Source organism: Electrona antarctica (assembly GCF_951216825.1).
Source record: "Electrona antarctica genome assembly, chromosome: 9".
In the NCBI taxonomy this organism is placed as follows: domain Eukaryota; kingdom Metazoa; phylum Chordata; class Actinopteri; order Myctophiformes; family Myctophidae; genus Electrona; species Electrona antarctica.
In genome coordinates, this window is record NC_136790.1 from 18,283,764 (window position 1) to 18,305,901 (window position 22,138).

Sequence of the window (22,138 nt, forward strand, 5' to 3'; positions counted from 1 at the left end):
TACCATTAACAACCTATATATATATATAACTTTTGAGTATAATTCTCAGGTCCATAATTACTCAACACGTAGCTCAAATCACCTCAGACCTCTATCCGTCTCAAACTCAGTTTAATATAGGCTTCAGAGGGTCTTACTCTAAAATATGGAATTCTCTGCCTGTAGGCCTACATCTAAGGGAGTTGTCATATCATCAATTCAAGAAAGGTCTATAATCTCTTCTCTTAAACACCACATACTTCCCTGCCAATTTAAACTGTCTTGTGACTTTGATTTTTTTGGTGCAACCACTCCTATAGACAGCTATGTGTGTGGCTGTGTCCCTGGGTCTGTCCCTGTGTCCCTGGCTGTGTCCGAGCACGAAAATAGCGTTATAGCACACAGACACACACAGGCCAGGGACGAGGGCTTGTACAGTACAGTACAGTACAGTACAGTACAGTACAGTACAGTACAGTACAGTACAGTACAGTACAGTACAGTACAGTACAGTACAGTACAGTACAGTACAGTACAGTACAGTACCATGCACTCACTTCAGATGGGTCTGATTTGTGTGATTTGTTCTGCTGTTTTCTTGTCTGTCCATAACCAAAGGCTATTTTCGTGCTCGGACACAACCAGCCAGCGCTGGTTGTGTCCGAGCACGAAAATAGCCGTTGGTTGGTTTTCATCACCAAGTGTCACTGTTGTGCAGCCTAACACACGCACGCACGCACGCACGCACGCACGCACGCACGCACGCACGCACGCACGCACGCACGCACGCACACACACACACACACACACACACACACACACACACACACACACACACACACACACACACACACATTAACTGTATATACAGTGACAGTACAGTACAGTAGATGGATCCCCAGACAATAACTCTGTCATTTCTCAACCGTTTCGGACGCGGGGCAGCTCGGCGGAACCGGACCGCCACCCTGGCGCATTCTGTGTGGAACCACCCACACAGAGTTGCACCACTCACTTAACACAGATGTGATGTTTTTATTTGTAATAGATCTGCATTTTCAATGTTGATGTAATTAATCTTAGATGTTCTTGGAGAATGCCTTCTTAAGCCCCTGGAGGGTTTTTAGGCTTTCTCCTTCACATGTTTTTATTGACTTTGTAACATTTTAAAATATTTTGTAAGTGAAATTAAACAAACAAACAAACAAACAAACAAACAAACAAATAGGGGGTGCCCAAGATCATGGCACATAGTGACACCTAAATGAAACACAATTAATAGTATTATTCTCAGTTGTGTTTACCTATAACCTTTCAAAATAGTCTGCTGTGAAAGGGTTTACTGGTTGTGGTTATGTTGCCTAGTCTGGATTCGAGACAGAGTTGAGTCTTTAGTGTCTTGGACCGAATTAATCTCTCATTCTAGCATACCTGATGTTTTTATATATAGGCTATATTATTGACACCATTTCCTTCTGTATATTCATTGTACCAAGCTGGTATGATATGGCTTCCACACAATTATGCCAGTGACAGTACATGATCTTGACTTCTAAATTGACTGTACTTGCATATACTGATGTACTTTGTTTAGACAGAGTGTGATGCTTGTTTTTAAAGTGAGGAGCCCTTCACTTCACACAAGCATGACAGCTCAGCTGATGGTGGTTGGTGGGGTGATTGAGAAGGTGAGCAAACTATCTGTGTATCTTTGTACGTATCTATGCGTGTTCATGTTTTTATTGGACCCCCTCGTAAAGGGGCTATCCCTTCAATAAATGTAAAAATCCGTTTTATAGCAAAAGTAACCAAACCTATATTTGACAGTCTGTCTGTGTACATGATTCATATTTGAATTACAAGTAGGCCTATGGTGTGCAAATTAATTAATGTACAAATGTCCTTTTGCAAAGGTACATCAAAATCCATCCACTACTACTAGTCAGAGCTGGTGCCATATAATTTTAATCGGCAGTCAGCATTCACAGTGACCTCCTGTTTTCAAATAATCCTGCAGTCGTCTTCCATGTCACTCGAACCCTCGACCCCCGTACAGCTACACAGCGTTCCCACATCCTCCACTTTCAATTCAAGATCCCCCCCCCCCTCACCATTCCATACCATAAACTAAGTAAGCACACACATTTCTCATTATAGTAATTTGACTTTGCTTCAGTTGAAATGGGAGAGCTGCTTAGATTAGGTGTTCTGTGATTTTCTTCATGGAAATGAAGAACATTTATAATTTAAAAAATATAAACACGTATTATTTGTGTACGTTTGCTTTTGTATCTAAGATACGATTACGAAAGCAAAAATTCAGACTGGATAAAATATACATCTACAATTACCCAAACTTTCACAATGTCACCAAAGGCCTTGGTTGTTCAAAATAACATTTGCAATTGAGCTATAGTTTCACCATTCAAAGTCCCTTTTTAAAAAACAAACAATGTTTATTGATATGACAAGACAAACTTTACACAAATGTACACAGAAACAAGACCAGATACCTGTAACAGAAATCAAATAAAAAAAATAAAAATAAAAATCAGATAAACACAGAGTGAAAATGCAACAGTGTCCAAAACAAAAGTGCATATAAAGTCACAACATTCCTTTCATATGCCTTGCTGCTCATCATGGAAGCAGTTTAAAAACCTGTTAAAAACCAAAACAAAAAATTAGAGACATTACTTTACTGTATAATGTCATCTTGTATGTTTGTTTCTTCCTTGCTCTTGGTTAAAATCTATGTAACAGTTCAAAGCCTTAGGCACTGACAGCCTAGCTCTGTCACCAAGCATTCGCATCTCCTTGCCGATCTTGTAGCTGCCAGTGCTGAGGATGTTGTTCCAGTCAATTTTGGTGCACGTGACTGGCAGCTGTCTACGTAAGGTTTTGAATGTGATGTCGGACATGGTTTTATAGTTCTCATCGATGGCCGTCTGGTATTCATTCTCTGCATCCTCAATAATTTTCACAAACTCCTTTGCCGTTTGATTCTCGTTGGATATGGTCAGTGATGCCTGAACATCTTTGTGGCTGACAAGCTGGACATTTCCATCCTCATAGTAATGTACCTGAATCTTCAGGACTCCACTCACTTGCACTGTAGAAGACTGGGAAATGCTAAACTTCCATTCAGACTGACGGCGACCTTTCCAGAAGTTTTTAGGTTGAAACTGATGACCCTCAATACACGCAATAATGGTCTGCTGGCCATCAATCGTTTTCCCATAAACAGTGCAGACTCCACTAGGGTAGAGCCTCTTGACGTAGGCCCTCAGTGCAGCATCACAAGCATCTCGCCATGGCCCGAGGGCTGCCTCTCCCTCATGGGGCTGAGGGTCACTGGCCTCCTTCTTCAGGCGGTCAAACTTGAAGGACACCTTGTTGTGTGGATCAAAGAAGCGATCCTTGCCCAGGTATCCATGCTCCGTGATCAGCACCATATCTTCATAACCATCAATTTTGGCAAGGTTGAACCGATCCATGTTGAACGGAGATAGCAGTGGCACACACAGAGGAAAGACTGGATACTGAATGGAAGCTACAAACAAAAACTGCACTGAATGTGCTTGCTCTAGTCTGGGGTAGCAGGTGAAACTGATCATATCAATTGGCCCTGTTTAGGTAGGATGTACCAATCGAAATGGGGTGAAGAAAGGGCCATGATATACTGACATGGGCCGTACCAAATAAAGGGGGCCGGGGGAAACAGTAGGCCTTCAATCTGAACTCATACAGTTGAACAATGAAGTAATATGAAACACAAAGAGGTTGGCTACAATAATTGAGGGGAAAAGGGAACAGTACGGTTTGCCTGCAATTGCCTTCACACATCTGTTATGAATGCAACATCTAGCCTAATCATACCATTCATGTCATAGAACAGTTTGCAAATGATTGAAACCATCTGTATTTCCAACTGTATTTCCCCTGCAGCTTGTGTGTGTGTAATCTTATAAACTGTTCATTTGTGCACATTTCTCTTGTTGATCACTTCAGTTCAGATAGTTTAAAAATGATATTCTTTCGTAATGTGTTATCTTTCACATGAATCTAGTATTTTCTGAGAATCTCGCCCCCACATTTTACATCACAGTGCTTCGTGACGAAATGAGGCATGTAACCATTTGTTTTGTTATAATTATGTAGAACTTGACAGACCTCTGGGACATGCAAAGGAACAAGAAAATATATTTTTAGGCCAGGATACAATTTTTTTTTTTTACCATTGTTTCTCAATAGAGTTGTTTTTCAGGGACTGATATGCATCAGTTTACCATATAGGCCTACTACACTAACTTATGCCACACAATGTGTGTGTGTGTGTGTGTGTGTGTGTGTGTGTGTGTGCGTGTGCGTGTGCGTGTGCCACTGTGTGTGTGTGTGTGTGTGTGTGTGCGTGCGTGTGTGTGTGTGTGTGTGCGCGTGCAAGCGAGCGTGTGTGTGTGACACACTGTGTGTGCGTGCGAGACTGCGAGTGCGACTGTGGTGCGTGCGGCAACGCAGAATGGGCATGGGCGCGGAACGCGCTAGGATAGAGCATGGGGGGGGGGGACTATTATCGTGACACAGCCTTTTCGTGTGTCACACTAATAGTCGTCCCCCCATGCTACCGATAGCCCTCCCGCTAGCGAACGCACGCGCGCCGCCAGCCCAGCCAGCATGGTACATTGTGCCTTTCAGGGTAAGGTGGGAGAGGTGGTGCTCCCAGGAGACATGTTCTCCATGGAGGAGGAAACCATGATCCTCAGTCTGACCACGGAGTCTTCCTCCAGGAGCGGCGGGGAGAAGGTGGTGTGTGGCCCGGGGCTGCGCCGGGACGGCGGCCGGGTGTTGGTGTGCAAGAGCGGGCTGCTCAGACACAAGGCACCCAACGTCTACTGGGTGGAGTCCCAGCAGAGACGAGTGAGTTTATATTACCACAATTATTACGTTATATATATTCCTTTGTTAAAATAAGTGTTAAATAGCTCTATTATTGTGATAATACTCGTTGCTGTTTGTTCAGTAACGGTGTTAAATAGCTCTATTGTGATGGTAATCATTGATATAGAGTATTTGTTCAATAACTGTGCTATTTTTGTGAGGAATCAGTGGTTTTCAACCAGTGGTCCTTGAGGGGACCACCAGTGGTCCTTGAGGCTTGAGGGGGTTCCAGGTAGTCGGAGTTAAATGATGAAAGAGTTGATTTTTGGAACCAGTTACGTCAGGACTTCTTTTCAACCCTTTTCATCGATTCATTATGTGGTATTTGAGCCACGGACCACCGTTTGATGAGATTTAGCCTCTCGGAACCAAAACATATGTTTTGTCGGATTGGATTTTGTCCACAATTCCATGCTGTAGCTATTGATGTTGGTAGTGGTACCATGGGAGAGATAACATTGATCAAAATAACAATTATTCTCTAATTGTGTAGATTTCTTGTCAATTACATAATGCAGATGTGTAACAATAATTTAACTCTTGGTCCATTTGGTTTCATTTTACACTCAAGAGTTAAAGATCTAATAATAATAATAACTCCATCATTTAGCTGGGGACCACCTGGAACCCTTTCAAGGACCACGGGTGGTCCCCGGACCACTGGTTGAAAACCACTGCTCTACAGGATGGTATTAAGAAGACATTTGTAGAATCGGGTCCTCGGTTTTATAATGGTTTAATTTATTTTAATTTATTTCCCCGACTCCTGTCAGTACGTTCCCGCCAAAGGAGAGTGTGTGATTGGCATCGTAACGGCCAAATCAGGAGACGTCTTCAAGGTAGATGTTGGCGGGTCCGAGCAGGCCTCCCTGTCCTACCTGTCGTTTGAGGGAGCGACCAAGAGGAACCGCCCCAACGTGCAGGTAACCTGTCTGTCTGTCTGTCTGTCTGTAGGGGTGTAACATACATACAAATACAGTAACTGCATCGAAATATCGAGTTTAATTTCAACAATCAAAGTATATCGATATGTAAACAGCTATATTGATATGTAAACGGCAACATGTATCGTTTGACTTTGTATTGTATTGTTTTACTTATCTGTATCGATTCTAAGTACTTGTGCGTTTTATAAAACAATTTTAAGAAGACAAAAGAAAGAGGGGCTTAATTACTTTTCCATTCCATATCGCTACACTTGGTCTATCGATAACAGTGTGTATTCTGTGTTCATGTCAAGGTGCGGGTTTGTCTGTGTTAAAAAAAACAATGTATTTGCCAGAGAATCACTGTAAATTACATAATACTTTGTCCCCTTAAAAAACAGAACTATCCACACTATTGATAAACATTTTTTTTAAAATCATTGAATCGTATCGCGCTGAATGAACCAATGTGGTCCATGTATGGTATCTCGTATCTCTCAGGTAGGAGACCTGGTGTACTGTCAGCTCCTCATTCTCTCTCTCTCTCTCTATCAGGTAGGAGACCTGGTGTACTGTCAGCTCCTCATCGCCAACAAGGACATGGAGCCAGAGCTGGTGTGTATGGACAGCAGTGGTCGCTCCAACGGGATGGGCGTGTTTGGAGCCGGAGGCCTGATGTTTAAGGTGTCCCTGGGACTGGTCCGCAGGTAATTACACACTGTTATACATGTTATTAAATGTTTATGGTGTCCCTGGTCCGCAGGTAATTACACACTGTTATACATGTTTAAGGTGTCCGCAGGTACACTGACCACCAACACACTGTCAACTAGGGCTGTCACGATTACAAATTTAAGTTGGAGATTAATTGTCTCACAAATAATTGCGATTAACAATTTAATTGTGTTTTTGGCATTGAACACTAGTTTCAATCTATGCCAACCTTGAGATATCTTGTGAATAGCTTTTGAACCCATTCAGGACAGGAATCCCTTTTGTTGTTGTAAGCATTATGTTATACTTTAGCTATTGCAGCGCTACGAGCTTGTAGATCTGCTATTTCTTTTAAACGTGAAAATGTGGTGCAAATCTTTCAATATATATTCTTTCAGAGCGAACGTTTTCAACTCAAATCTTTGCTTCCGGGGGGTCCCAGAAACAGCATATTTTCAGATGGGGGTTGGCGGCCAGAATTACATATAATCTTTGGGGTCCTTGACATGAAATAGTTTGAGAACCGCTGATATAGAAACATAGTTTTTTAAGGAACTGTTTGTTTGTCCCCTTGCAGACTGCTGTCCCCTCAGAAGGACATCGTTAAGGACCTGGAGCAGCTGTTTCCCTTTGAGCTGGTCGTGGGGCTGAACGGCCGGCTGTGGGTCAAGACGTCCAGTGTCCAGAGGACGCTTGTCATCGCCAACCTGCTGGACAGCTGTGAGAACATGACCGCGCAGCAGAGGCGCGCCCTGTTCCGGAAGGTGGCAGAGGGGGCGCTGTAGAGCACACTCAGCACAGTGGTCCCCCCCCCCCCCCCCCCCCCCACAGACAGACAGAGGGTGTAAGCAGACCTAAGATTCCATGCGCGGCCAAAAGAAGCTGTCTGCCGTGGTATCTTCCGGGTTTTTAGACAGCTGGTGGATGGAAATATGGGTGGAGCTTCATTTCCATCCACCAGCTGTCTAAAATGCCGGAAGAGACCCTGGCAGACTCTTTTGGCCGTGCATGGAAGTTCAGGTGTGCCCAGGCTGAGACAGAGTGGGTCCCACTCAAGAGTTTAGGACACAATCTTGTGGGTCCTTTTCTTCTTTTTTTCCCCCTACATTTTGTTTTTAATTAAAATGTCGTTTTTCTATGTGGACAAGCCCACCAGTTCATTAAGTATGCCTGGTGGGTGGTGGTGGGTGTTGATCCACCTGAACTGAAGCCGCACCCACAGCTGTTGTTGTACGATAAAGGGGAAGGGTTGATATTGTGATGTCAAGTACTGTCACCTCATAAACACATGAAAAACAAAAAAAATCTATTATTGTTTTTGCCAAATAATTTCAATATTAAATTTCATATATTAGAAAACAAATGTTTAAGAAGTCGGCTAGTGAAAATAGCCGATCTAAGAGCCCACAACGCGGCGCGAAGCGTCGCATTGTGAACTTGTAGATCGATCTGCTATTTGTATTAGTTTGGGTCGCAGGCAAACATCTAATTTCTCTTTTGGGTCATCATGGGCTGGAAATGTGTGGGAGCCACTGCTGTGGAGTTAATCAGTCACATCACGCGGACCAATGTAATTAGTTGGTAGTAAATCTACCACCTTTTTGGTGTGTACTGTGGGACCCAGACCTGTCCTCAGAATGGAAAGTTCACACAGACATTTTTTTTGAGTCACTGAATGACTCTTCCCCCAAAACACGCTCACTATTGTGTAATCCAATAATGCCTATGTCTGTTTTGTTTTGTTTTTTTACTGATGAAAGGACAATCTCAATGACTTTTCTCTCAACAGGTTGTATATAATGCAATTAAAACAAGTGGCTTTCGTTAACTTTGGGTTGTCATTACTTGCGCAAGTGCAGTACTGCGATCGGCTGGGTATGTCTGTGTACTCCATCGGCCAATCAGGGACCAAGAACGGCCATCGGCTGGGTATGTAATACATACCCAGCCGATGGTGTTGTATACCGACATACAGGGTAAGAAAAGTAACGCACATCCTCCATTGGTGCTGAGCCGAAACTAAACGATAAAAAGAAGGGGCTCACAAGGGGCTCACAACTCACTTTAAGATGCTCCAAACTTTAACTGTTGAGGTCGAAACGTATTTTCTGCCTGCCTGTCGTTAAAAAAAAGTTTGATCTTAAAGTGAGTTGCGAGCCCCTGATGTATTTGTATACCAACATACATGTCTGTCAACACGAGACAATGAGGGACCAGTGGACCATTGAAATTGGTATAATATAAGGTCAATAGGGGGTATGTATCGGTGTACTCCACTGGCCAATGAGGGACCACTGTTCTTGATCTACTCGTAAATAAAGTACGTTTCAAGGTTGTATATAAAGGGTGTAAAAGTCGGCCATACTTGTGTGCAGGAAGAGCGTGCAAGTACTCCGAATGGCTGGGTATGTGAATACCAGACCCCCTTTACCCCTTTAACACATTTTCGCCCCGGCGAAATGTGTTAATGTAGTTAAATTTAGTATTTCCCTTCCTCTCTGAAATCTAAAATGATCTTGTATACAGATGTATTTGATTGTATAGTAGTCGATCTCTATACTCTGTAAAATTAAGGAAGAATAACATGAGACGGTGACTGCTTAAGTTAGGACCTTCTAGCAGTTAATTTCGTTTTATTAAACATTTCTTCCATGTAGCCCATGTTTTGTAATGGCGTCATCATGCTATTATGCCCGTGGATATACAGAGTGAACTTAACAATGATGCCTTGTGGTTAGAGTGTCCGCCCTGAGACTGGGAGTTCGATCCCCGGCCGGACCATACCAAAGACGGGACCCAGTGCATACTACATACTAGCGTCATGTCCAGGGGGTGTACTTGTACATCAAGCTGTCTCACGCTACAGAAACAGGAGATAGGCTCCTGCCCTATGGGCCTCATGGCTCGGCAAGGCTTACTTAATGCACAATCTACTGTATGTAAAGGTGTGTGAATGTGTGTGTGAATCTCTATGGTGTGAATGGGTGAATGCAATGTACCATCTATGTAAAGGTGTATGAATGGGTGAATGTAATGGACCATCTATGTAAAGCTGTATGAAATGTGTGTGAATGGATGAATGTAATGCACCATCTATGTAAAGCTGTATGAATGTGAATGGGTGACTATAATGCACCATCTATGAATGTGTGTGAATGGGTGAGAATGTAATTCGAAATCTATTTGAAAGCGATTTGGATAAAAGCGCTATATGAATGCACCATTTACCTGAGGTCACACAGTTCGGCGGTCGCCCCGATGAACGACGAAACGTAGAAGCCGGTGTGGAGGTCGTGGGTGAACGTGGTGCGGACCCTGTGGAGTAGAGTCATGGTGTCAGACACGCCGTAGAAGGACAGAACGCCCGCGCTGTGGTCCAGGTACATGCCCACCCTGGAGCACACGGGACCCGGGATCACAGTCCCGACGTTTGCGTGTCTGAACACGTACTCCTCGTCGTAGCACTGCAGAGACCAGGACTTGTCGTTGTAGCCGAAGCCGCTCTCGTTAAACAGGCCCGTCCTGCTGATGTCTTTGTATGAGACCGCTATGTAAACGTTGTAGCCGGTCCACCTCACCTCCCAGTAGCAGCGTCCGCTCAGAGCCTCTCCGCTCAGGACCTGACGGCATTTGGTGAACCTCTCCGGGTGATGAGGATATGACTGCTTGTTCATCATCCTCGTCACCTTCCTGTTGCCTCTGGATAGACACAGGTGTGCTTCCACCGTGTTCGGATCCAGGGCGATCGGACGTGAATACTGTAAGAACTCGGCTCTGGTCTTGGGCTCTGAATGAGGAGGAGGAAGATACGGCGGAGGCGCTGTCGACAAGAACGCGTGCACTCTGTTCACCGTCTCCGAGACGCGTGTCCCCAACTCCTGAAGGATGTCCTCTGGTTTGACCCTAGAGTTTGACACGTCAAACAGACTCAGAGGAGGGCTGTGGCTGCTGGCTGCTTGTGTAGACTCATCGAGCTTGAAGTTTGACACGTCGAACAGGCTCAGAGGAGGGCTGTGGCTATGGTTTTCTGGGTGTGTAGCCTCACTGAATAGGCTCAGTAGAGGAGGGCTGTGGCTGCTGGCTGCTGGGTGTGTAACCTCACCGATCGTCGGGAGGGAGCTGAAACCGTGAAGGAAATCTACGTGATCCTCCGTGAGCGAGAGCAGCTCCAGCTCGGCGTGTCTCGAGCGCAGCTCGGTGACCTCCCGCTCCGCGCGCCTTCGCTGCTCTTCGGCGCGAATCACTTCGCGCTCCTGCTGCTCTCGGATCAGCCGCCTCACCTCGGACCGCCGCCTCTCGATGGAGGAGACGAGCTCGTCGAAGATGGCGTCGCTGTCCTCCACTGCTCTGTCGGCGCAGCGGTTGATGGACTCCACCTCCCGCTGAAGCGCCTTTGCGTTCTCCTCTCTCTCCTGGATTCTGTGCTGGAGGTTCTGCCGACTTGTGCCCAGCTCTTCCTGCCTCTCTGCACGCTCCGTCGCGGCCGACACGGTGTCGTGACCCTTGTGTTCGTCCATGGAGCACAGATAGCAGATGCACTGCAGGTCGGTGCGGCAGAAAACCTTCTTCACCTCGTCGTGACGAGAGCAGAAGATGTTCTCCCGGAGCTGGGAGGCGCAGACGTCAACCAGCTTGTGTTTCTTGAAGGCGGAAGAGTGATAGTGAGGCTGGAGGTGAGCATCGCAGTAAGAGACCAGACACTGAAGACAGGTCTTCGCTGCTTTCAGACTCCTCCCGGTGCACGAGTCACAGGCCACATCTCCAGGACCGGCATACAAGTCACAGGCCACATCTCCAGGACCGGTGTAGCCACGGTCGGGAAGAGGAAGATCTGGGACTTCTGTGTTCTTCTTCAGGCTCTCAGCCTCCTCAGCTGGGAGGAGTTCTATGTTCTTCTTGAAGGTGTGTGTTGTGCACTGAGGACATCCAAATGTCCCTCTCTGGTCCTCCTGGGTCCAGTGTTGATCAACGCACCTCCTGCGGTAGCCGTGTCCACAGGGACCACTCCCTGGAACGCTCAGAGGATCCTGACACACAGAACGGCACGACCTTTCCTGGTCCACTTGAACTCCTTGCTGTGCCATTCTACACAACACTATATCTGTATAGAGCAAAAACAATTCGTAGAGTTACTGGCTATTTAGCAGTTATTAATAATAAAGAGTTACTGAAACATTTAGTTTAAAAGAAAACTCTGCCATTACGTGGTTGTGCTGACGACATTGTGTTGTCAGTGTGTGAAGAGGTCATCGCCTCACACCGATGATGTCACTCACACTGAGCGGCCGTCTGACGTCGTTGGACGATGGTTAGATAGTTTACATTTTGTTTGTTTATTATTATCTCCTGACAGGCTGAAGGCAGTGGTGGAGATATGCGAACAGGGGCCCGTTCCACAAAACTTGGATTAGAGATTAAACCGGGATTTAACAGATATCCTGGTTTAATATATCCTGGATCAGCGATTAACCGGTTTCATGAAAGCTGGTTAATCTTGCCAGATTAAGTCTGCCAGTTAACCTGGATATGTTGAGGCTTGATTCAGTTTCATGAAAGCAATGCCACACTAGTTACCATGGAAACTAATGCTGTGGCTTTAGCCTGCTCCGGACCAGGCTAACAGCCAGGTTTAACCTAATCCTGATGTCTTCACTGTTCATTAAGCAGTCAATCTGATCACAAACCAATGATTTTTTCCACACTTATTAAATTATTATGGGTTTATGTTGCCTTGTTTTAATCAGTCTGCATTAAAGGACTAATTTAAGCACTATATACAAAATCAAAGAACCAAAATATATAGGCTGCACAACCTCATCATGACAGCTTGTGAGCTTGCAAATCAGCTACTTTTGGTGAATGTTCCCCCAGAATAGGTTTGCTGTGGTGCAAGTGGTAAAGAAGAATTATTATATTATTAAAAAATAATAATTTTAAATTGTAAAGGTGAAAACGTTACTAAATATTACTATTACTCATTGTGAATACCAAACGACTCACCCCTTTACCAACTCGCCCCAGCGAAATGTTTTAATGTAGTTAACAGTTCATTTAGTATTTCTCTCCCTCTCTGAAATCTGAAATTATCTTGTATACAGAATTATTTGATTGTATAGTAGTCGATCTCTTAAAATTAAGAAAGAATAACATGACACAGAGACGGTGACTGCTTAATTAAGTTAATTTATGACCTTCTAGCAGTTAATTTTGTTTTATTAAACACATTTCTTCCATGTAGCCTATGTTTTGTAATGGCATCATCATGCTATTATGCCCGTGGATATACAGAGTGAACAATGATAAATTAATATGTAATTATATAATCACCAACATGAATTATGTTTGTTATTTACAGCTAGGTGGGGCGAGATGGAAAAGGGGCGACCGTACCTGTTACCCTCATTGTTTTACAACATATTACCATTGTAACATTTCACCCACCCATGACCCACGGTTCACCAGGTCTGGCCCCTGTCTGGGCAACAACCCCCTTCCCCAAAGGTAGCTCCCTCAGAGGAGGGAGTTATGGCCAAATATCACGATGCTACAATATCATTATGCTTACAATATTTTTTACTATTGAGAGTATTTTCTCTCTTTAATTACAGCAGCAGTATTTATTTTAGAAGCTTTTAAGTCCTTGTATCAGTAAGTCTGGAATAAATCACTGTATATGTTTCTTTTCCCTTTTTACCTCCATTATGATGAATTCCTGTACTGTTCTTTGTCTATATAGAAGTGTCTATTTGTACGTCTCTAAATGTTTTGATGAATTGAACATGGTGGACCCTGTTGTAAACAAGTGTAATGCTTAATTGGGTCGTCCACTCACAGTTAACAGCCTTTGTATTGAGTTTGTGCTTGAAATGTACTGTAATTCTGCAAACTGTTAATAAAATTTTCAATCAATCAATCAAGATATACAGAAGGGGGCAGTAATGCAACTATTAAGGATGCCAACTGCCATAATACCCCACGAAGAAGAAGGATCTGTAAATCTGTGTTCCACCAAATGGGTCTAGAGAGGAGAAGCCAGGCTCTGGATTAAGCCAGGCTTTATGATCCTGGCTCGCCAAATCCGCCAATTCTGAGCCTCGCTTGGCTTTAGTGGAACGGAATAAACCAGGCTGTAAAGACCAGGATTTTAAAAGCCTGGTTTTGGCCTAAATCCTGGATTAGTTAATCCAAGTTTCGTGGAACAGGCCCCTGGTAAAGTCATTGATCCAAGTCCTATTATAGGATGTACTGTGTATGATTAATGAAGCACAGTGTTAGTTCATACAAGGACGCGACAGTATGACATGAGCCTCAGCTAGAGTATGACTGTTGATTGTATCAATCAGCCAAAGCTTCCTATTCCTACAATTTACAATTTAAATTTAAAATAGATTAAAACTTCTTGCTTCCTCTAATTTTCCTTCAGAATCCCTCAAGTGTCACCACCAGACCACTACTCAGGCTGCTTCTGCTCTACACTACTGCTGCTGTATATATATATATATATATATATATATATATATATATATATATATATATATATATATAAATTATGTACTTCAAATATGAACTTGACAGTCTCTTAAACCAAAAATGTTGTTCTATTTTTGAACTTCCTAGATCTGTGTATTTATAGCCTGTATATTTATAGTCTCAATGCACTTTAACTTTCATCTGGATAATTCCGCACTTGTAGGTTCCACGTGAAAAACATGTATGAACTAATGATTGCTGGCTGTGTGACATTGGTTAACTAAGGGCCTGCCCCCTGTACCATGTGTGTACTTAAGCCTTACTGTGTTGCCCCCCCCTCGGGCTATGACCTGACGAAGATGCAACTTACACATTGAAACGTTGTCACTTTTTATTTGCACCCTGTTATAATAAACCAAGGGCCTAAATCGTCTGAGCTGCTCCAGTGCCTTCTTTTTCGGATACAAATATAATATAGGTGCAATAAGTTTACTTTGACAAAATCATGGCATGTGTTTTCATGGTACAACAGGAATGTCGCTCAGTATCTATCTATGGGTAAGTAACAGAGTCTCTGCCATATGTGGCGGCTGCCAGTTATAGCGGAGACACCACAATACTTCACCAGCCTTTTTGCCTCCTTTTTGGGCATTCCATGTTGTTGAAACCCTGTAACAACCAGTCTGTGGGTATAATGCCATGGGCCTAGGCTGCCAAATAAAGAGACGGTCACTCCCCCCTGCCTGAACGAACCAATCAATGTTTAGGGTCTGAACCTCCAATAAATCCAATGAGTTGTGCATGTTGATCTCACAGTGTGGACTTCACGATGAAGACAGCTTGGTTTCTTCTGTTGTTCTGCCTGGCCGGGGCCGACGACATCCGCTGGGACTTCCAACAGTTTAAGAGACAGCTGGAAGGACAATATGCAGGTCAGGATGTTTACCTCATTTTTACAACGCATTTCTTTTGGGACACTTTTGAAGTTGCTTTATTCAATATTTATATATTTGATATTCATTTGGTCTGACTTGCAATTAACATTTTCATTTGTCTTGTATATTTTTTTGGAAGCAGGGACATGTGTTCTAAATGAGTCTAGCATTCATGATGGACAATATCAGTCCCCAGAAGCAGAGGTGTGTGTTTTACTCTTCAATGAATCTAAAATTCATGAGAAGGATAATATCAGTCACCAGAAGTGATTTGAGTGGGTCAGCAGATGGGAGAGAGAAGTTTGTTATTGGGATGACGAACCAAAAGATGGCATCTTCAGAAATCCACGGGAGGTTGGAAAGTTTGTGGATAGACTAATTGGGAAAGTACATTCAGTGAGGATCACTAGGACTGGAATGGTCGAGTGTAAGAACGAAGAGCAGGTGAATAAGACTATAAGGCTTTATTCATTGTGTCATTTAGAGACTGGCCAGTGAGTTGCTTTCAATTCCTGGGAAGAGAAAAGCAGAGTGGAGTGTTCAGTGGACTATAGTGCCTCTGAGCAAGAAGGCTAACACGATTTAGAGAAGGAGAACGGGAGAAAACAAAGTCTGTACCACTGAGGTTCTCTGTGGATATATTTTCAGATCTGGCTGCCAAGACTGTGTTTTCTGTGATTCTATTTTCAGATCTGGCTTCCAGACTGTCTACGAGTGAAACCAAGATTGCAGAGCTAGTGGCGGAACTGCACAAACACAAAGCAGGTACAGAGAATCATCTTACATCATCGCGATATCATAACATCATGCATGACAAGACAAACATTAAACCTGTATAGGAGGGGCTAGTGCCCCTCAAAAATCACACTCTCACATTCCCTGCTCAGCCAATCAAATAATTTCCATGGTACAAACACAGTCACAGACACACATTGTTTTAATTAGTGGATCTCCCATTGATGTTTCCATACAGATCAGCTACAGAGTGGTTTGGACCAGTTCCAGGACAGTCTTAACCTAGTGACTAAAGAGCAGGACTGCCTGAGAAGGAAGCTCTGTGGTGAGTGAGTGTTACGTCATTGTCATGAATTGGCTCACATCATGACAAAAAGGGAGACGACACACAGGATTAAACTTAACATTATTTTATTTATAACAAAAAAGGCGTGAACGGTGCAAAATGTATGAGGTGTGAATGGTCAGTGACATCAGTAGTGTAAGGTGTGTATGGCTGTGTGAACATGGACTGTATGTGCGAGTGCAGAAAGCAACTGAACTGAAACTACTTCAAACAAACATAACCAAGCAGGCAGTGTGACCTGTGCTGGGGGGAGAGAGAGAATGGTCTCAGCCAGCCTGCTTTTATACCCAAGGGGATAATTGGGACCAGGTGTGTCAATCCCCAAGACACACCTCAGCAGGCTGGCACTCTCCTCCTACACAGGGACAGAGAACAACAATCCAACCAAACCAACCCCACACACACCCCCATGGGATGGGTCACCACACATGATCATCATTCTGTCATTAATCTGAGCAAACGAAAAAAGAAGACAAAAAAAGGCTAATATTGTGTATGTTGTTTGTAGTGCGTGTATTGTTATGTGTGTTGACATGTTTGATGTATTGCTTTGTCTATGTGTTGTGCCCGAGGACCCCCTCTAATGACCCCCTCTCTACGAGATGATGCATCTATTCTCAAGGGGCTTATCCTTTAAATACAATTTCAATATATTTTATTTTTAGAACGAGATGGATTTACATATGGTGCCGGTCTGTGTTATTACATCTCTACTGAGAAGAAAAACTGGGAGGAGAGCAGACAGTGGTGTAGAGACAGACAATCTGACCTGATGGTCATAAAAGAAAAAGAAAAACAGGTATGGTGTGTGTGTGCGCGTGCGTGCCTGTGTGTGTGTGTAGTTGTGTGTGTGTGTGCGTGCGTGCGTGCGTGCATGCGTGTGTGTGTGTGTGCGTGCGTGTGTGCGTGTGTGCGTGCGTGCGTGCGTGCGTGCGTGCGTGCGTGCGTGCGTGCGTGTGTGCGTGCGTGCGACATCAGTAACCATCAGTTTTTCTGTCCAGGACTTGGTTGCCAGTTTCAACAAGAGAATATGGCTGGGTTTGTCCGACAGCCTGGTGGAAGGGTCATTCCAGTGGGTGGATGGAACACCACTGACCACACCTACGTAAGACTATACATTGTGTGTGAGTGTGTTGTGTGTGTGTGTGTGTGTGTGTGTGTGTGTGTGTGTGTGTGTGTGTGTGTGTGTGTGTGTGTGTGTGTGTGTGTGTGTGTGTGTGTGTGTGTGCTTAAGTACCATTTTGAGGTATTTGTACTTTACTTGAGTATTTCCAAGATTTTTACTTCTACTCCACTACATTTATTTAAAAATGTTGGAAAACATTTTGTACACATTTTGAAATTGTGAAATGGGACATTCTGCAATATGAGTACTGTGCTTTAAGTACATTTTGATGCCGATACTTCCAGGAAGGGCGAGATCATTTTGCGACTTACGACCTATGTCGCAACCTGTAGCTTTAGGTCTGTCTCTCGATACTTGTGTACTTTTACTTGAGTACAATTTGAATGTGGGATTCCTGCTTGTAACAAAGTAGATCTACATTGAAGTATTTACTTAAGTAAAACATTTGAGTACTTTTTTCCACCACTAGTGATTCATATATTTTAATTAAACATGTGCTTCCTAAACACTAAGACATTATTCTGTCTACTTCACTATCCAGTTAATTTTTACTCTAGAATATAATCTAATCTAGAATATAATTTACAATTTACAATTTAGGCATTTAGCAGACGCTCTTAATCCAGAGCGATTTACATTAAGCAATAACAAAAGCATGGCATACATCACATATATAAAAAGTAGTTATCATGAATCATGCGTAAACTAAGAACGTAACAGTGGAGTATCTATGTTAACTATACATACTATACTATATAATATATTATACATGTGTACTATAAAGTGCTATGACTACATAAAGTGCAATTCTAGAGCTGTCTACGTAACAAGCTATAAATCTGTTTAAAATACTATCTAAGTCTACATAATGTGCTATCTAAGGGGCTAGGCTAGGGCAAGTGCTATGCTCCACCAAGGGCCATGGTGGAGTCTGAAGAGGTGGGTTTTCAGACTACGGCGGAAGATTGGGAGTGAGGCTGCAGTTCTGACTGTGATGGGAAGTGCATTCCATAGTTTTGGAGCCAGAAGGGAGAAGAGTTTGGGACGTGTGGAGCGTTGTCCCGGCGTTTTTAGTGAAGGTACCTCCAGCTTCCCTGCGTTGGCTGATCTGAGTGCGCGGGAGGGTTTGTAGGGTACGATCATACTTGTGAGATATGGGGGGGCCATGCCTTTGGTTGCTTTGAATGCCAGCATCAGAGTTTTGTATTCTGTGCGGGCAGCGACCGGGAGCCAATGGAGGGAGCGGAGAAGGGGGGTGACGTGTGAGAATTTTGGCTGGTTGAAGACCAAGCGGGCTGCGGCATTTTGGATCAGTTGGAGGGGCTTAAGTGCACATGCCGGTAGGCCAGTAAGGAGGGAGTTACAATAGTCAAGTTTTGACAAGACTGTTGTCTGGATTAGGAGCTGGGCTGATTAAAAAAACCCTGAAAGATTTAGAGTGGAAAAACCATCCAAGTATTGTACTAATTCTATGTTCCTATATACTTCTCCAGGTACTGGATGCCTGGTGAGCCTGAAGACAGTACCTACCCTAATGCAGAAGAAGACTGTGTTGAGTATTATGACGGCTCTCAGTCTGACGATCCTAACAGAGGATGGAACGATGCGCCGTGTTCTATCCATATCGCCTACTGGATGTGTGAAAGAGTCCCGTGCTGAAACCATCATGTGTTCTATGATCCATATCGCCTACTGGATGTGTGAAAGAGTCCCGTGCTGAAACCATCATGTGTTCTATCCATATCGCCTACTGGATGTGTGAAAGAGTCCTGTGCTGAAACCATCATGTGTTCACAATGTATATCAGTTAGCGCAGTGGTTCCCCAACGTGGGGTCGTCTGGGGACCTTCAGGGAGCTCCAAGGGGCCCCTAGCTAAATGATAGCTTGGAACCAAATGGACCCTTATGGGTCTGTAACTCTGAGTGTGTACAAATGGTACAAATGGTCCATTTGGTTACGTTTGTACACTCTCAGAGTTAAATTAACATTGATTTTACAATATAAATTGGGGGTCCCAGAGATAGAAATGCCATTAAACGGGGGTCCGTAGACTAATAATGCATGTCCAACTGGGGGTCCTTGAAATTAAACGGGTTGAGAATCACTGCTAGAGCCGTAAAATTAAATAAATCTTCTCTCATGGGGGTCCCTGGCATATCTCTTCAAATGGGGGTCCGTGGGGCTAATATAGTGTCAATTTGGGGGTCCTTGACATGGAAAAGTTTGGGAACCACTGAGTTAGCTGTCTGAAACCATCATGTTCACATTGTATCTGTTCGATGTCTTTAAATAAAAGTTAAGTTACGTCAACCAGTTTTTGTTGTGATGTTGATTTGCAGCTTTTTTTTCTCCACTCAATCTCATCAGGGCTGCCTGAAGACCTGAGTCTGTAGATGTTGTGCTGTACATTTCATGTCATTTGCTGAACATTATTCAGATAAAAATAAAGTGAGGGGCGCTCTTATCATCGTACTTCATCATGCATCATCTCATACCGGCCAATCAGTTGCCTGTGATTGGTTAGCTGATTTGCTCGTCTACGTATGACATACATTTTGTCAATGGCGTTTAATGTTTTGATGTTTAATTTATGTCATATTTGGTGGAATCAATGGCAAATCTTGAGACGTGTGGGGACAAGACTTAGCGGACATTTGACCTGATTTCCCCTTTCATTGTCAATGGCAAATCTTGAAGTGTGAGGACAAAAGCTGTACAGGAGGGCTAACGCCCCTCAAATATAAAGTTGACAAACCTTCAACTTTCTGTTGAAATCACTGTGTCAATGTGTGATTGATTGATTGATTGATTGATTGATTGATTGATTTTGATTGATTGGTGTCCTTGATTGCGTCCGACCGGGGCCGCGCATACGACACCTTGATGGTTTTGGACTGCAGCTTGTGTCCGTTCAGAGTCTCGACAGGTCTGGCCGAGTTGCAAGAGTTAAAGTATTTCACAAAGCCGTACTGCATGCTGTGACCCGTGCCTCTGTCACGGATGACCATGGCAGAGTTCACCATGATGCCAATACTGCAGAATAGCATCCTCAGGTCTTCCCCTGTGGTGCTCTGAGGCAGGTAGTTAACTATCAGCTTGGTGTGTTTGTTTCATCGTGATCTTGGCAGCGCGTATGACACCATGATGGTTTGGAGTGCAGCCTGTGTCCATCCAGTGTCTGCATGGACGGAGCTGGCTGCATTGCCGTACTTCAGACTTTGACCTGTGAGTCTGTCCACGATGACCCTAGCAGAGTCCAGCATGCCAATGCTGCTGAAGAGCGCCCCTATAGGTCCTCCTCCGTCGTGGTCGGAGGCAGGTAGTTGATTATCAGTTTCGTACATCCTTCGGCAGGCCAAACGTCCTGTAGGATTCATAACAGCTCAAGACTTTCTTTTTTCTCAGGTGATTCTATTGGCGTATGCTTCTCCTAAAATAATTACAATGGCCAAGAATGAAGACATGCTGCTCCAGCAGCAGCTTTGGTTTGGCTGCAGTGGATGTGACGTCAGAGTTTGCGATGTGATTGGCTGAGAGGCATTATCGTAACTTCAGTAAAACTATGCCTAAACTTAACCTTATTACAAAACTTAACCTCAGTAAACTATGCCTAAACCTAGCCTTATTCCTAAACTTAACCTCAGTAAACTGTGCCTAAACCTTAACCTGACTCCGCCAGATGGGGCAGCAGAGAGTACACTGGGTTCCCCCCTCCTGCTCCCATCTGGGAACTCTCAGGCAGACTTGATGCCCGGCCACAAAACGGCCTGGCCAATCAGCAGCAGCTACAGGCGGGATAGCTGCTGCTGATTGGCCAGGCCATGCTGATTGGCCAACCTAGCCTTATTCCTATACTTAACCTCAGTAAACTGTGCCTAAACCTAGCCTTATTCCTAAACTTAACCTCAGTAAACTGTGCCTAAACCTATAGCCTTATTCCTAAACTCAACCTCAGTAAAATGAATACAAGAACCACTGGGGACGAGCGTTGTACTACTACTAACCGTTATGGTTACCAAGTAGTTAACCGTATACCTGCGTCCTGGCAGTCGTCACCAGTGAGACCAAAGGTCAATATCTTTCTAGTTTAAGATGGACAGCACTGCAGTTTCAATCATCTGTGCATGTGTCCAAGAGGCATGATTTTAGAAGGAAGGGGGAGTCAAAAAAAGGGCTCACTTATATAAGCTCTATTTCAAACAATAGCAAAAATAGCTGATCTACAAGCTCACAACAGATCGTGCTCATGTGAGCTTGTGGATCAGCTATTTATATTGACATTTTGTGTGTCACAACATGTCACATAGATAATCGTTGTTCTTGTCTTTGGTATGTGTGTTAATGCATATTGTCATTTGTCAAATCCTTTCATTGCAATGTAATCTTTTTTTATTGTAGGCCTACTGTTTGACTAACTGGAAGAATAGTCACGGCTGAGGCGGCCAGTTCAAATGGACCCTTAATACACTTACAGGCCTGTAACTCTCAGAGTAACAGGTATACTTGAAATGAAATTGTTTGAGAACGCGTCACTATAATACTATTCACAGTGCCGGCTCAAAGCACAAATCAGCAGGGGGGGCATGCATTTTCCCAACACCCCTATATGTATAACAAATACGCCTATACAACCCATAGAGTTATAAAGGACAGTGAGCGGCTGGGAGCACCGCCTGCTATTCATTTCAATAGAAGTTGCTCAGTGGCGTTTTGAAGCACCCGGAAGACTGCCGGAAGTAGGCCTACCATTATAACTCAATGGCTCGAGTCCGGATTGACGCACGTTACAAACCATGTATGGCTATCCAGGCCAGGGTTTGATGAGGTCAGTGTCGTGATCTTCATATATGGAGATCCAGGTGATGATAGTCAGCTCCACATATGGAGATACATGTGTTCATTTGCAAGTCGCGTCACGGCAACAGTGGTTGGACTGATAACCATATATGGAGATCTAAGGATCTCCAT

The 22,138-nt window shown here is 43.9% G+C and overlaps 4 protein-coding genes across 4 annotated transcripts; 2 read left to right on the plus strand and 2 right to left on the minus strand.

Moving 5' to 3' along the window:
* Positions 1–2,237: 2,237 nt before the first annotated feature.
* Positions 2,238–3,615, minus strand: LOC306929328 (F-actin-capping protein subunit alpha-1-like). The gene has a single exon (XM_079509771.1). The coding sequence runs from the start codon at positions 3,594–3,596 to the stop codon at positions 2,691–2,693; it is 906 nt and encodes a 301-aa protein (XP_079365897.1). The 5' UTR covers positions 3,597–3,615; the 3' UTR covers positions 2,238–2,690.
* A 947-nt stretch (positions 3,616–4,562) lies between these two features.
* On the plus strand, positions 4,563–8,385 carry LOC306929431 (exosome complex component RRP40-like). Its single transcript, XM_079509968.1, has 4 exons — positions 4,563–4,896; positions 5,691–5,840; positions 6,399–6,550; positions 7,135–8,385. Exons 1-4 carry the CDS (start codon positions 4,654–4,656, stop codon positions 7,340–7,342), a joined length of 753 nt encoding a protein of 250 aa, XP_079366094.1. The 5' UTR covers positions 4,563–4,653; the 3' UTR covers positions 7,343–8,385.
* Positions 8,386–9,781: 1,396 nt separating this feature from the next.
* LOC306929862 (tripartite motif-containing protein 16-like) lies at positions 9,782–11,641 on the minus strand (the record flags this gene model as incomplete). The annotated part of the gene is made up of 1 exon (XM_079510595.1): positions 9,782–11,641. The coding sequence occupies one exon, from the start codon at positions 11,639–11,641 to the stop codon at positions 9,782–9,784; it is 1,860 nt and encodes a 619-aa protein (XP_079366721.1).
* Positions 11,642–14,855: 3,214 nt separating this feature from the next.
* On the plus strand, positions 14,856–19,470 carry LOC306929709 (CD209 antigen-like protein C). Its single transcript, XM_079510342.1, has 6 exons — positions 14,856–14,959; positions 15,653–15,727; positions 15,936–16,022; positions 16,709–16,842; positions 17,045–17,148; positions 18,663–19,470. Exons 1-6 carry the CDS (start codon positions 14,857–14,859, stop codon positions 18,826–18,828), a joined length of 669 nt encoding a protein of 222 aa, XP_079366468.1. The 5' UTR covers position 14,856; the 3' UTR covers positions 18,829–19,470.
* The last annotated feature ends 2,668 nt before the right edge of the window (positions 19,471–22,138 follow it).